Source organism: Crassostrea angulata, chromosome 1, assembly GCF_025612915.1.
Source record: "Crassostrea angulata isolate pt1a10 chromosome 1, ASM2561291v2, whole genome shotgun sequence".
NCBI classification, from domain to species: domain Eukaryota; kingdom Metazoa; phylum Mollusca; class Bivalvia; order Ostreida; family Ostreidae; genus Magallana; species Magallana angulata.
In genome coordinates this window covers 55,972,146-55,987,447 of record NC_069111.1, presented here as the reverse complement: position 1 = coordinate 55,987,447, position 15,302 = coordinate 55,972,146, and the positions used below count along the sequence as shown (strand labels likewise).

At 33.7% G+C, this 15,302-nt stretch overlaps 1 protein-coding gene across 18 annotated transcripts; it reads right to left on the bottom strand.

Annotated features, from left to right (window-relative positions):
• Positions 1-166: 166 nt before the first annotated feature.
• Positions 167-15,116, bottom strand: LOC128186130 (cytoplasmic dynein 1 intermediate chain 2-like). Of its 18 annotated transcripts, none has more exons than XM_052855867.1 (21): positions 14,931-15,116; positions 13,626-13,731; positions 13,103-13,193; positions 12,634-12,758; positions 12,207-12,221; positions 11,499-11,522; positions 10,662-10,706; positions 10,167-10,283; positions 8,717-8,869; positions 8,404-8,421; positions 8,050-8,076; positions 6,876-7,032; positions 6,356-6,455; positions 5,850-5,975; positions 5,487-5,633; positions 4,815-4,928; positions 4,236-4,369; positions 3,794-3,938; positions 3,509-3,649; positions 3,076-3,201; positions 167-559 (listed from the first exon to the last, which is right to left on the bottom strand). In XM_052855867.1, exons 1-21 carry the CDS (start codon positions 15,027-15,029, stop codon positions 428-430), a joined length of 2,142 nt encoding a protein of 713 aa, XP_052711827.1. In that variant the 5' UTR covers positions 15,030-15,116; the 3' UTR covers positions 167-427. The 18 variants fall into 18 exon arrangements, with proteins under 18 accessions (XP_052711827.1, XP_052711848.1, XP_052711841.1 ...); XM_052855888.1 differs by having other exon boundaries at positions 8,717-8,836; XM_052855881.1 differs by lacking the exon at positions 8,050-8,076.
• Between the last annotated feature and the right edge of the window lie 186 nt (positions 15,117-15,302).

Genomic DNA, 15,302 nt, shown 5'->3' with positions numbered 1-15,302 from the left:
TAAAAAATAACTTGAGTTCATCAGTAATGCTGAAGAAATGCAGAAAACAATGTTCTCAGTGTCAGCAGTGAAAGGCAAAAATAATCTTTCTTAAAAAAATTTCTGATAAACGTTAAAGGTTAGAATAGAGAATAACAAAACCACTTATTATAATGAACAAACAACATGAGTGTCTCTCTGATTTATTTCCATAGCAACTGTGTTCTCAATGAATCAATACGCATGTATACATCATTAATTGGTTAATAAACAAAAAAACAAATTGAACCTAGCTTAATATTGCACAGTCTTGTTTGTATATATCCATTGAATTAAGCTTCACAATTAGCAACCTTCGCATTTAGCACTTTCTCCATCTTATTTAAGCAAAATGTTTGTTTGGTCATAAAGGTGATGCCCCACACACAATAAGGAACATTAAGGTAGTTCATCGTAGTGGGGAGGTCATGGATACCGATCCGAGAGATGACTCCTCTTCACGCTCCACTGCTTGTTGCTTCAATTCCTGCAGAGTTCTAACGAAGCGCGACCACTCATCCATCTTTGGGTTTGCAGTGTTCTGAAAGTAATATAAAGGAATGAACATTAAAGGAAAGATAGAAAAACATCATAATTAAATAAATGACAAGCTTGTTCACTTAAATATAATGTAGCGGTATTAAATGACACCGGTAATACAAGATTAAGATAATTCGTACCTCTGTTTTATTATAGATATGAATTTATTATGTAATACTATTAAGGAAATCATTCTGTGTAAGTTTGTTCACACTTATATGGGTCATTCTCAAAAAAGGTGGTATTGGGTTGTTCAAGGGCACTAGAAAGTATAATCCTTGATTTTTGCCAAGTTTCACTTTTGTGCTACCTTTGGATATATATTAGCATACATATTGGCACATAAACAGTTAATTCTAACAAAATCTTAAAATTTAGAAAGTTTATAAGTTGATTTTTTCACATTATTTGACTGTTCCCACTCAGAGTTTGCAACTTTAAATAGGTTTTGTAAGGTAGTAAGACCATTTTTTATTAAAATGATAGGGTCAAGAGATAAAAGGTAAGTAAAATACCTCTCTCAAACAAAAAGACGAAGAAAATATATGAACAATAATTTTCAGCGAGATCAAGTTTGTCTGTACATGTTTTTATGTCCATGGTGTAACGAAACAAAATATTGGTGTGTAAGAGTTGCTATTCTTAGTAATTTGAAAGATAATTGATGCCTCCTTATTCCCATCGTATAGCTATAAACAATGATAGAAGACAAAATAGCTGAAGATGAAATTTACTCAATTTTTATAATGATAAGTAAGTAGAAATAAATGTGTAACTTTTTATATTGTCTTTGGGCTAACAGGAAATACTTAGGAAAAAGAAATATTTAGACATCCTGGAAAACAGACAAACTATTGCTATGTGTTGTTGTAGCAGATAATATGCTCTTTTACTCTGAGGGAGCAGTAATTATTTAGCAGAGACAAGTTAATTCATAAATATGTCCTTTGTGTAACAGTCCTTGGTGTAACAAGAACAAAAAGTTACACCATATACTATCACTGTTATCCCAGAGACTATAATTTACATACTTTATTTTTTTGGGAAAGATATGATGAAATTATTCAATAAATATATCACAATGTATCACATTTGTTAGTTTATGCTTATATATAATGTTGAAGCATCTGTTTGCTGTAGATCTAGATTATTTCTCAATCATGCAATATTTTGTTACTCCAAAGACACATACAATTAACACCAAGGACATATGACCTAAAATATTCATTTTAAAAAAATTCAGCATTGTCAAATCAAATCAAATTTATCAATTCAAGTATAATTAATATTGAATTTGATATTGGACTTACAGCTTAAGCCAAATTTTCCCTAAAAAATATTATTTGACTTTAAACAATATGTGTTACCAAGGACTTTTAATGTTACACAAAAGAGTATTTCAATTCCCATGCATGTATTTCTGATAGAAAAATTAATAAAAGAAGTATTGTATAAATACATTTTATGACAGATTATGCAATGTAGTATAATAAAATACTAAAATTATTCATCAACTAGATAAAATGGTGTCCATGGTGTAACATGTTGTGTCTTTTGTATAACAAACTTAAATTTTACGCCTGAACTTGTAGAGAATAACAGTAGCATGTATAATATATCCGCTGAAAAGTGCATTTGGTAATTTTGAATTCATTTAAAATACATTCAAGCTTTCAAAAAAAATTGAAATATTAAAACTTTGATTCTTATAACAGACAATGTCCATGGTGTAGCATAAGTGTCCTTGGTGAAACATACTGGAACTAAATTGTGTAAATAATTTGACTTTAGGGGCACTATTATGCACATTGATAATGATTACTGTTAAATATATGCATTCATAAGTTATAGCTATGAAAACATTCAGTTGTCTCTATTTTGAAATCTGATATTTTTGTGTTTAAATAAAGGTTGTCCTTGGTATAACATCTGGACTAACAATAATTGTCCTTAGTGTAACATCCCTTATTTTGTTTTTATTTTCAAAGATTTTTCAAGAAATATTGAGGTTTTTTCACTTAAGATTATTTTTCATGTCACTTACAAGTGTCTCCCAAAAAAAAATCAGACATTAAATGGAGAAGAAGTTTTCAGTGTGCAATACAATGTCATGAGATAGATGCATATTTCTCATTCACAAGCCAAATATGAAAAATTAAGGAAAATACATTATCAAATTCTTGTTTTATGATTAAGTTCAAGAAAAACTTCAAAAAATTTAACTTTAACACCAAACCAAATGCATGAACAATAAGATTTAATGAAATTTATGAATATTTCTTATGCGTTACACCAAAGACTGTTTTCTTTTCATGTGGTTGTAAATATCATATTTTTATAGATTTTCATTTGATGTCTGTTGGCATATTTTAGCAACTAAACATCATGATATGCCCGATACAAACTATGATAAATTCAATCTGGTTGTGAGTACTTTGTTTTTAAACAAGTGGTACTTGAAAAAATCCACCTTTTTTGAGAATGACCCATATAACACAAGAACAACATCAGTAGTACCTCCGCTACATCATAAATATGAATTCGTCCGACATCATCACCAACAGCGATGCTGGATCCACTCCCATGCCAGCGACAGTGATTGAGTGCCACGCCCCCTTCTGCTACAACTGACGCAGTGGGCACCTGTAACACAGAGAATAAACATTGTGTGTGACATTAAAGCAAGCTACAGAAACAAAACAACAAAATCATGTCACAGAGAACACACCTGTCTGTGCATCACCTTAATAAAATAGTGGTATATGAATTATGTTTTAAAATTGTTATATTACCAGTAATCAATTTTCAAGAATTGCGTATTTTTGTAGGATAATCACTGTAACTCTGAGCGAGTTATTTAATACCAAAAAGTGAGCACTGAAATCCAATACAAATCTTCAATGTTTATGGATCACTAACTAAATGTGCTATGAATAAAGTGTAGCGTTACCTCAGTCTCGTTGTTTAGGTTCCACAGATCCAGACGACCATCTCCGTCCACGCTAGCAAACAGGGCGGGGTGGATCGGTGACCACTGAACGTCATACACATAGTCACTGTTGTCCTCAAAAGAGTGCAGGAACTTCTGGTCCTGTCAAGAAATAGGTCATGTCAATTGAAAAGGTCATGTTAATTAAATTGGTCATGTCAGTTATATAGGTCATGTTAATTAAATATAGTAGGTCATGCTAATTACATGTAAATAAATCATGTCACATAAAGTTAAGGTTCTTACTTTAATGCTCCATAGTTTGAGCGTCCAATCGAAACTGGAGGTTAGGAAGTAAGGGGAGAAGTCGATTTGTCCAGGAACATTGTGGCAGTCTATCCCCGTGATGGGCCCCATGTGTCCCTCAAAGGCCTCACTGATACCTGTTTTCCTGTAACACACAGATAGTTACATAAATATTTATACAAAAATAAATGTACATTTGATTGAGTATTTAGAAGTCTTGTACTAAAAGGCAACTTACTCTCCCCCTTTGTATACTAGGTGGAGTACTAAGAACAAATGATGGTACTAAGGAGTAACCTACTCCCCCCCCCCCCCCCCTATATATAGATTGAGCACTGGTAAGGTCTGAAGTACACTGTAATACTAAAACTAACCTACTTTTTCCTTATGTATAGATTGAGCACTAGATGTACTAGTCCACTAAGGACTTTTTCCTACTCACCCGCCGTGTCTACAGGCAGTGTACACAGTACAATCCTCACTGCCGACCACAAAGTTATTGACGTCGCCGGACAGGAAGGAGAAACAGGTGACAGCCACCGCCTTACTCTGCTTGTGCTGGAGCTCCATGCTGTCCTGTAACCAACACAATCACCAACCATCAATCAACACATTGTGACAATTGAAAACACCGTCTCATAAACCAATTCTACTGTTTTGCAAAGATTTTACTCAAACATTCCTTTATTGAGGTACAATTATGCTTAAGGTATATCATGCTCAATGATGTTTTAGGTATGAATACTATTACTGTTGTTTTATGAATATTTTTAAGACTTTAAAGTCTTATTAAATCTAATTAAGATTAATATAATTTCTAAGACTAAGAAAGAGAGAAGGGTTTGCAATGTTCTTTGGTATCAAGAGTCTACAGATCTGTTAGATCAATCAGACAGAACTGGGGGCGTGAGACATTACCTGTATCTGTGAGATGTTACCTGTGGCTGTGAGACAACATTACCTGTGGCTGTGAGACGTTACCTGTGGCTGTGAGACGTTACCTGTGGCTGTGAGACATTACCTGTGGCTGTGAGAGCATGTCCAGGCTCCATGAACACATCTTTCCGTCCGTGGACACACTGATCAAGTTGTGGGCATTCTGGGTGCCCACCACATTGATACAGTATACAGGGTGCTACAAAAGTCAAGTTTTCAAAATTAAAGCTGCAAACCTGGCATATTATTGCACGCATCCTAAAGAAATACTTCATTGCATATTAACAACAGCATTTTACATAGAGTTACCAGAAACATTTGAAAACAAAATCGATCACTACACCTAAAATTGAAATGTCAGCTACCCAACATTTCAACCACAAATAAACCATTGTATTGATAAACTTTTATAAACTTATACTGTGAATATCATTGCAGTTGGTTTTTTTCTTTGCTTAAGGTTGTACAATCAAAATGGCAAGATTTCTACCAACAAACATACCATTAGCTGAAGCAGTTTAAAAAAAAAAATATGAAAATGCATCCGCAAGGATTTGAACCAAAAATACAAAAGTCAGCATTACATCATTTGAATTAATATGAATAACCCTCTGGCCAGAGCAAGTAGTAAAGCCACATCCTCACATGGTCAATTATAGTACAAACCCCAACACGATCACTTACTGATACCAGTACACAACCTTACCCAACCTCATACAGTGATTTAAGGTACACACCCCTACACATGATCACTTACCGTGTGGGCAGCAGCAGAGAGAGGGGTCCGCTGGATGGGGGTTCTCTTGTTGACCCGATTGTCCCACAGCACGATCTGACCAGAGTAAGTTCCTCCAACCACAAGGTTAGGGTGGAACTCCGCAAAACAGCTCGACATAACGGGCGACTGAAACAAACAAATATTTGGTACAACTACTGTTAGTATCTGCTTTTTATCACAATTTTATTACTGTCAGTCTCATAATACTTTTTGTTCACAACACAGAAAGAGTAAAATTTCAACTAACCATTTAATCAAGCATTACAATATTTATCACTGCCAATGTCTGTTTTTTCTGTTGTTTAAAATATATAACGTGAATATAAATGTCAACTGTTCTACCTGGCAATGGAAGACATATTCGGGTGTGGTCTTTTTGAACTTGGAGTTCCAGATGAGGGTAACCCCATCAGGGTCATTAGGAGAATCCTCATTAGCATTGTAGGATGCCACCAACAATTCAGGATGCTGAAGACACAGTCAATATGTTCACAACTATATGCGGTTCGACTAATTTTATCAATTTAAATGATATTGATAGAAAAAGTTACTTTCAAAGGCAATACAAGAATTAGAGTTACTGTGTCAGTATTAGATGAAGACATCACAAGTAACAAATTAAGCTGACTACAGTAAATGTGCTATGTCATTTTATTTCTTGAAATCAATGCGTATCAATTTTGCCTATCCAGAAAGTTGAAAATATATAATATATACAGTCATGTACAGTAATATTTAACTTTAATGGAGACAAGAGGGAGCAAGTATGGGTGGGTTAAAAAAACTTGTTTGAATCAGTATAGTATATATGTATATTGTATATGTGGGATATAATACGTTTCCAGTACCTGTTTGGACCAGTCGAGACTGGTCACAGTCCGGTGCTTAGACCATCGCTCGTCAAAGAAGTTCCTCTGGAGCTTCAGTCTCTCCCCAGCCCGCAAATCACTGAAAAACAATGAATATACAATCTTTAACTATACAAAAGTCATATGGCTTATGAGATCAAATTTGCATCATTTTTTTTCTGATGCAAAAGTAAGCCGACTTCCTTAAAAACATATGAAAATGTAATTAAAATACTGTATGATAAATAATTGAACAGTTAAGAATCTATAATCTTTGGTGGAAGAGTAACATAATGCATCTCTAATTTGCAATAGAAATGTAAAGATATTTCACCAATTAATTGGCAATGTTATGCCGTTGCTACTTGCAATAATGGTGTAAACATATTTTTTATTTTGTCCACCAGTTATTTGACAAGAACTCTACAAGCACTGCCTCATTCCAGTGTTTACATATTTTTTTTGTCCACCAGTTATTTGACAAGATCTCTATGAGGACTGCCTCATTCTGTCCACATACCTCTCCATATCTTCTGACTCTCCACCCGCGTAATCCACAAATATATCAATCTCCTCGTCGAGAGCTCGCTCCACGATCCGCGTCGTCTTATTGAAGAAGGTTTGGAACTCTTCTGTCATCATAATCTGTTTCTTCTCCTCCTCGCTCAGCTCAATAACTACAACACAAGTCAATCCTTGTTACGCGACATATATTGTGTATCGTGAATATATTGTAACTCACTTGTACAGCTTTCCAAGCTCTAGTCAATAAATAAAGTACACTTAAGCATACATGATTCATGTTCCAATTGACAACTACGTTTAGTAACAATATACCGTAATTCTGTCATATTTTCCGTTTCTTAAATCTTTATACAAGTTACTTTGTGTCATTGTAAACTTACCCTCATAATCCATATGATTTTAGTAATTGAGAGTATATAAATAGTAATGATGAGAGAAAACATTACCATGACTACATAGAGAGATAACATGTATAGATAAATTTTGGTTATAAACTGTAGATTCCTAATTAAACATGAGGAATTATTTTCAGTATAAAATCGCGAGAAGCAACCTTTGCAGATTATAAAATATCACTTTTATTTTTCAGACAGTTTTAAACTATAGAAAATTATAACAAAAAATTGGTGAACTTGATTTTAAATTCTTGCAATTTGATACAAAAAAGAGGAATCGTGCAATTAAGTACTCCCGTAAAAAAGGAATTTACAGTAGATATTCTATGGGCATAAAGAATTAAGATGGAATAGCTGCTGTTGGACTCAAACAGAAGATTATTTTGAAGCAAAGAAAACCCAAGTTCAAATTTTCCCACATATTTTTTGTCAAGATTCTATATACATAAAGGCCGTCTATTTGAGAGGGAAAAATCTCGGAAGCATGAGTTATAACATCAAGTAGCAACTGATTCCTTTTGCTTTAACTCCCTGAAACAGCAATAAAATGATCAGTAGCATAAGAAGCAAGCCAGAAAATGAAATCAGTGACACTTAAGACCCTGCCACTTAAACTCAAACTGCTGGCTGCTGGTTACTTAGAGAAGCCAATAACTGCGTCCCACTGGATGTGTTCGTACAAAATCTGCTGTACAATGTACTCACACTCATGCTTTTTTTAACAAGAGAGATAAATTTAGTCTTAAAGATTATTATTCATTTGTCATGCTATACCTTTTTTGACCATGGTGACTGGAGAATCTGATTAACATGAAACTTAATCAATGTAAAATATCATTTTTGTTGTTATTTTTAATTAAAACTGTTCAGTTATCCATTCTCAAAATACAACAGAAGATAGAGATTTAAAAATATAGATCAAATTGAATATATATTTGATGTGACAATTAGTAACCCCGTACTTCCAAACACAAATCAGCGAATCGGGAACGGCCACTACAAATACATGTACATATGTACTATGGACAGGCTGCCGTACTGAGGGACACGCATGCTTCTGTTTAACAAGGGGTTATAAGAAATAAAGAGAGAACTTAGTTACAGCAACAAAAGAATCTGAGTATATACCTTTTGTAGCTGGTGCACCTGATTAACATAAAATAGGAATTCTCTTTTATCAAATTCTTGAGTGATGCTTCAATAAGTTTCAGCAACAACAATACCCATACACGTTCTTTCAAGGTTTTTTGATTGAATAAGGATGTCAAGATCTTATTTTCAATAAGAAAGCTCTCTATAGAGTTGAATCTGGAGATTTTGCTATAGAATTCTTAACATTCATGAAAAAACAATACCGGTAAATGAATCTTTTACACAGAATCCATGATACTTGAATATGAACAATGCTAACCGTTGCTATGGTAACCAGTAGAGTACTTACTTGGTTTTTCTTCCTGTTTCTGGATGTCCTCCTGGGTCAGTGTGGGGTGTACATTCTCCACGTGGGGCATCTTGTGGTGAGTGGGGGCGGGGTGGACATCAATGGAGTCTGTGTCCTCATCTGAGTGACCACGAGGGTCGTCATAAGTAAGAACTGAGTGTTAGCAATTCAACGCGGCTGTCCAATAACTAGATCAGTGCTCAATGTTCAATGCATAGGGATTATTTAATGTGAAGAAACTATTATCAAAGCCTACATGAAAAAATGAGTTCAATAAATTGAAAGGTAACATTTTTATCCTATTTTCAAAATCTTTGAAGACTTGTAACTTAAGGCATATTTCATCAATGCAAAACAGCATACAAGTCATGACTTTACATCTGCATGTACACAAGAAGCATAACTTACATTGTCAAATTAAATATTTCAGAATGGCAAAATAAGAAATAATCACCACCAACATATTACATTGCATTCAAAGAGGGAAAAAATGTAAAGATCCTTTCTTTTCTTTTTAAATATAAAAAGCTGAAAATAAAATTGTTCATTTAGCAATTTCCAGTGACAATTTCTGGTCTCAAAGCATTCAATACAAAAGCCAAAGCTCTGCTCCGTCCTCGCAGTGCTGAACAATTCTACAAACCCAGATATCTACAGCATCCTCATGCTAACAAACAGAAATAACTGTTCTATTCTAATCTAATTTTTCAATAATTAGCAATAGATACTTAAAAGCAGTTTCAATTGTATTTGTTTTTGGTTGTTTTTGTAAGTGATAGCAAAAATGCACCTTCCATTTCAAAGATACATAAATGTCATAACATATGATGATACATTGACAATGGACATGCCGGCAGATACACGGAAAATACATCAACATGTCTAAAGAAACGGAGCATGCAGTGGACAATTTGGGATAGATATGTATTGGTTCATATAAAAAGATTCATCACTGTTCTTGTCGAGGCAAAACAATGGCTATCATATCGTCTGAAGATAGAAACATTAGCCAACAAAGCAGACTGAGAATCAAATGGTGCAACAAGGCGTCACACAATTCCTGCGACAGATGACGTAAGTGACAACTGTCAATCAGCAAACCTTGACCAAATACAATGTACTAGGTATCAGAGGTTATCTTAAAGTGATACAGATAATTAGAAATTAGTGCAGTATACTTGATGAAGTTTTTACACATAAAAAAAGTAGTTTGTACATGTTATGCACTTATACATGTTAGCAATGCATTTCAGTATAAGAAAACCAAACAAACTTCTTTACTAAACAGAAAGAAATTTCTGGTGCAAAAAACATTGCGACACATTGAATAATAGAGTGACAACTAAACGACAGTGACAACAAAAGAAAACAACAACATCTGGTCAAGAAGCAATACAACTACACGACAGTGAAAACAAAAGAAAACGACGACAACCACGACTAGGTGCACCTTCGTCATAAAACTCAAATTCATCCTCCCATTCCATATCATGGTGTGTGAATCGGGGGGATCCATGATGGGGGGAGGAGTTGCTATGACGAGGTGAACTCAGGCGAGAGGACGCACCTATAGATGGAGTCCCGGCCGCAATGGAAGAAAACCACACCCTGTTAACTCAACAATCACCGCGAAATCTTAACAAAATACTGACTTTACTAAACATGCTGTGGAAATAATATGTTTTCTTCCTAAGCCAATTAAACAACAATTTAAACAAATAATCATTGTGGGTTTTTTTTCTAAAGTATTTTATATATGTATAGGATGCATCCTTATTGATAAAATACACCTTCCACTTTCAGAGAAAAGATGATTTGAATAGAATGAGAAATCTTCCTGTTTATATATCAGTCAGATGAATCAATAAATAATCACAACAAAGGGAGATAATTCTACAACAGAAACAAAATGTCTGCTGGCTGATCTAACACAAAGAAAACGTACCCCTGACAAGACTGGATAAACTACATGTATCGTCAGAGTGATCATCTAGAAATAGAAAAGCTCCACGTCATCTCAACCAATCAAAGTGATCAGATCTCTAAGAATATATTTATTATCAATTTGTACTCATCTTGTGCATCCTCTCAAAAATAAAAAAAACCAAAACAATGGCACATACATTAGAACCATGTTAGTTTTTTCTGTTGTTACTTTTTAAATTTACAAACAAAAGCATATATTTTTTGAACTTACAACTAAATAATTATTTGTGAAATATTTGTATACATAAACATAACCACAGAATTTGGTTAATTTTTGAAATGATGAAAGAGATTTTCTATATACAAACTTACTGAGAAGCTAAGCAGACAAATATTAAGATTAAAAACAAACAGACAGACAGGCATGAAAAGCAAACAACAAAAGACCAAGCAACAGAGGGATGTCCTAGTGTTCTACTTCAGATGGAAGGTGCATTTTAAGAGTCACTGAATCTTATCTAAACATTGAAAATACTTCATCAAGCTTAAAATACTGATATTACGTTATATCGTAGGCCAAAACTCAAGATGGTCATTTCTAGAATACTTTGATTTTTACACACAAAAGAATTGTGCTTAAAACATGGACAAACCTTATGGACTGTATCAATACGAAGCAGCATTAAACTAAATCTATTGTAAGTTGTGTGAAACAAAAGAAAATTAAAAATTACACCGACTCTTAAATAATAGAAGTTAACTTTTGCACGCAACTACAGATTTTTTCATGTAACCATGGCAATAGATACTCTGATAAAATGATATCCCGACCAGTTAAGGTCAAAACTCCACTCACCGTAATAATCCCACGGCCCTCGGGCTAATGCAAGCATGAAAACAATCAGTCATGTAAGTACTAGAAATCAAATGCTACCAACATAGGCTAAGTCAAATAATCAGTCCGACTCATTCCGACTACATAATAGATACACCCAGCAGTTCTCATTTAAAGTCTCTGATATAATGACATTATTTCCATTCTTGATTAAAGCTTTTACATGTATATAGAATATAAAGAATCTAGTTTTACTGAAACATGCAAGTTTCTGCTTTTGAATCAATCCAAGAACACATTCTTCAAATGTTGCCATAGCACATTTTCAATAATACAGAAAAAACTTAATTTTCTACTGCATGCTCGCAAATGACAAATAATGATAAAAGAGTCTGTAATGTGTAGTAAGAGTAGGTCTACATGTAACTATAAGGCGATTAAAGATCAAAATCTAAATAAAGAATTTATCTTAAAACAAATTGAAAACTTTCGTCTATGTAGTAGATAGACAATGTTTATTTTATTTTGAAACTAAGGTACATGTAGTTTTAATCTCTTGACCAAAACAACATCCAGATATGAACAGGCATCGATGCTTAATCATGACACAGCTTCTTAGAAATGATATACAAATATTTATTGAGATGCAAAGCCTGATATCATGTTTCTAATGCAACAAAATATATTGACTCACTTCTGAGGAAAAAGTTGCTTAAGAAAAATGCCTACCTCCAAATCTATGGCCTATTCAACCAAAATCATTAAATCTCATTAACTAAATCAGTTGTTGAGAGATGTAATCAAGAGAACAATAAAATTACAATTATGTAGTGTCTTCAAACAAGATTTTCTCTGTGAGCTATAAATTGGGAATAATCACTCAAAGGTTCTTTTTCAGCACATAACATGGTATTCATAATTCTTACACATTCTTGCTGAATCATACAATATCACATTATTACAATCATTCACTGACTAGAAAAAAATCTTACTGCAAAAATAAAATGTTGGCTCACAGAGATAAACAATCATATATCAATCATCATTAGAAATTTTAAAGGATCACACTATTACATTATTACACTATTACATTAGCTGAGATAATGATAAAACAAAGAGCACTAGCAATAAACTGTAATAATCTGCGAGTACTTGCCTTCTTTCTCTGTGGTATCTACTACTATAGTCTGGGTCTCTTTGCTGTAAGTCACATTTTCACGAGGTGGAATGTTTGTTTCTCCAACCTTTGTCACCGTTAATTTGGCTTTCCGACGACTTGCTCTGTTAAAATAAAGGGAGTACCGTTAAAAAAAGGATAAAGAAATTTCAATCTAATCAAATTAGACTTGTAAATTAAACCACTCCTATATGATTCACTAGTACATGTATACATCTTGTATAAGATATCACAGAGGAGCAATTTAACAAGTCTAATTAGACTGAAGAAATTCATAAGAGAAAAATGTGTTTTCAAAAATTTTTGCTTTTAGGATTAGAATTTTCAATTAATTTCAAAACCTTATCAAAGGCAGAGCAAACTATGATTACTAATATTTTGTTGTTAAGTCATTTGCAAAAGATGGTTATTTTCTCATTTTTTTTATCTTATAAGCCTGGTGCCTTACTGTTGAGTGGTAACTGCAGAAGTAGCAGGTGCCCCTTCATTGGGGCCCACTGTCTCCTTGACTGGTTGTACCACAGCCTGAGAATCATTCCCTGTAAAGGAATAGTCGTGTTACATACTCTTCTCTTGAGATTATTATTGTGTAAAGTGTTAAAACTTGAAAATGTGTTAAAACTTAAACATATGTCAAGAATGGACTATCTTTATTTGTTGAATATTATTCTTCTCAATGATCTATTATCCCTATGAAAATGATGAAGTTAAATAGTGAATTTTTAAACAACTTTTTTAGAATTTTGTTCTATAATTGGCCATATCTAAGAAATTCATGTTGAACATTTTCAAATCTTGGTTGTACAATATCTTTTTGGTTTGTAAGAAGTTTTTTTTTTCTTTTCTTCAGCATCAATCTGCCAGGAAAGCTCTTTAGCAGCTTCATCAAATGTTACCTTAAGCCGGTGGATCCCAATTTCAAATTGAATCTATGGGCAATAATAAAAATAAGACAAAACTGTAATGTTTACCTGATGCAGGGGGGATTCCTAAACTTGATAACAGCTCATCGGTCTGGGCCCGCAGATCTTGGGACTGACCGCTACTTGTCGGGGCAACCTTCTTTTCTTCCCCACCCTGAAGGTTTAACAATATTTAATGCAAGGTCTTAGGTAGTAAACTCAGTACAGTGCTTACTACATTGTAAGGAACATCTGACTGTTTACGCTTCATTCCTTTTCCATCAGGACATGGGGTACAATTACAAGGGGTACAACTACAAGGGGAACACTATGCCCCTCTTGTGTTCTGATTAGTGTCATTTGAAAGCTTCATCAGCATCATGCTTTCCAAAGATACTGAGTGAAAATGTACATAAATGCTTTAGATGCATGAACAGTTTTGAGCATATCAATACATTAACTTTAAAGATGAAAAGTGTTGTTGCAATATCATAAAAAATGAATAAATGACATTGCAATACATAATAAGATAGCTAGCTTAATAGCCAAATCTCAGAAAAGATAAATATCACACTGATTCAGATTACCGTAAATCAATCAATAAATACTATACAGTTATTGACTCATTATGAGGGCAACTTTTTAGCTGAAACCATTGAGTGCCAGAGTACGTAAGGTAGGGGTACTGATTAGGTACATGTAGGCATAGAATTTAAAAACAGAATAGCAAAATGGCTGCTAGTTCAAAGAAAATCCTCATTCAAATTTTTAAATTGACTTGTTAGAGAATAATGTTGACCTGTCAGATGATATGTGGGCTTAACAGAAAACTATGTTGACTTATCAGACAATTATGTCGACTTGTCAGATAATATTACGACTTCCTAGAAAGTGATGTCGACTCCAACGATGATTATGTTAACTAGTCAGATCGTTATGTCGCCTTATCAGTAAATATGATGTCAACTGGATGGCACAATTTGGGCGTGGACACATTTACGCATCAAATTTTTAAAAAAGCCAATAAGTGACAATTCGACATAAAGATCTGACAAGTCGGCATAATTATCCGACAAGTCAACATCAAGATGTGGCAACTTAACATACTCATCTGACTAGTGGTGGCATAACTATGCCCCATACATGTCTAGGCCTACTGTAAAAGTTGGTGTCAACATATGCAATATAGGACTTTATGTGAATGAAGTACAAATAGTTGCATTATTATTGTAAAATTGAATAAACTAAATTTAAAAGTACTGAAATATACTTATCAGCATAATGAAAGAAACTATCAAAACACAACCCCAGGATAGTAGACTCAGGGTACAAAAATGTCACTTTACTGAGGCAGTGACTGACTGCAGATTTTACCTCTTTCACTTTTCGCTGTCGATTTTTCTCCTCTCTTTCTTTCCTCATTTGCTCTAGTTTGAGCTTCTTCCTCTCAAGCTCGGCCTTTCTGTCAGCCATTTTCAGGCAATTTTATTGAAAAGATAATCAATATTATGATGATGAGCCAACCTCCAAATTATTTTTTTGCGGAAATAGAAACTGTGTATTTGAGGAATCTAAATACGCGAATGCAGATATAATTTATCCGGAATGTTTAATCGGGTTAAATTGCAGCAAACGCGCAAAATAATCAATATTAATGAACATTGGTATTAACAGTCTAGAAAAAAATGTAATTGTAAACCATATATTGAGATTAACTATAACGCTAAGGAAAATAGGTGCCTTTAT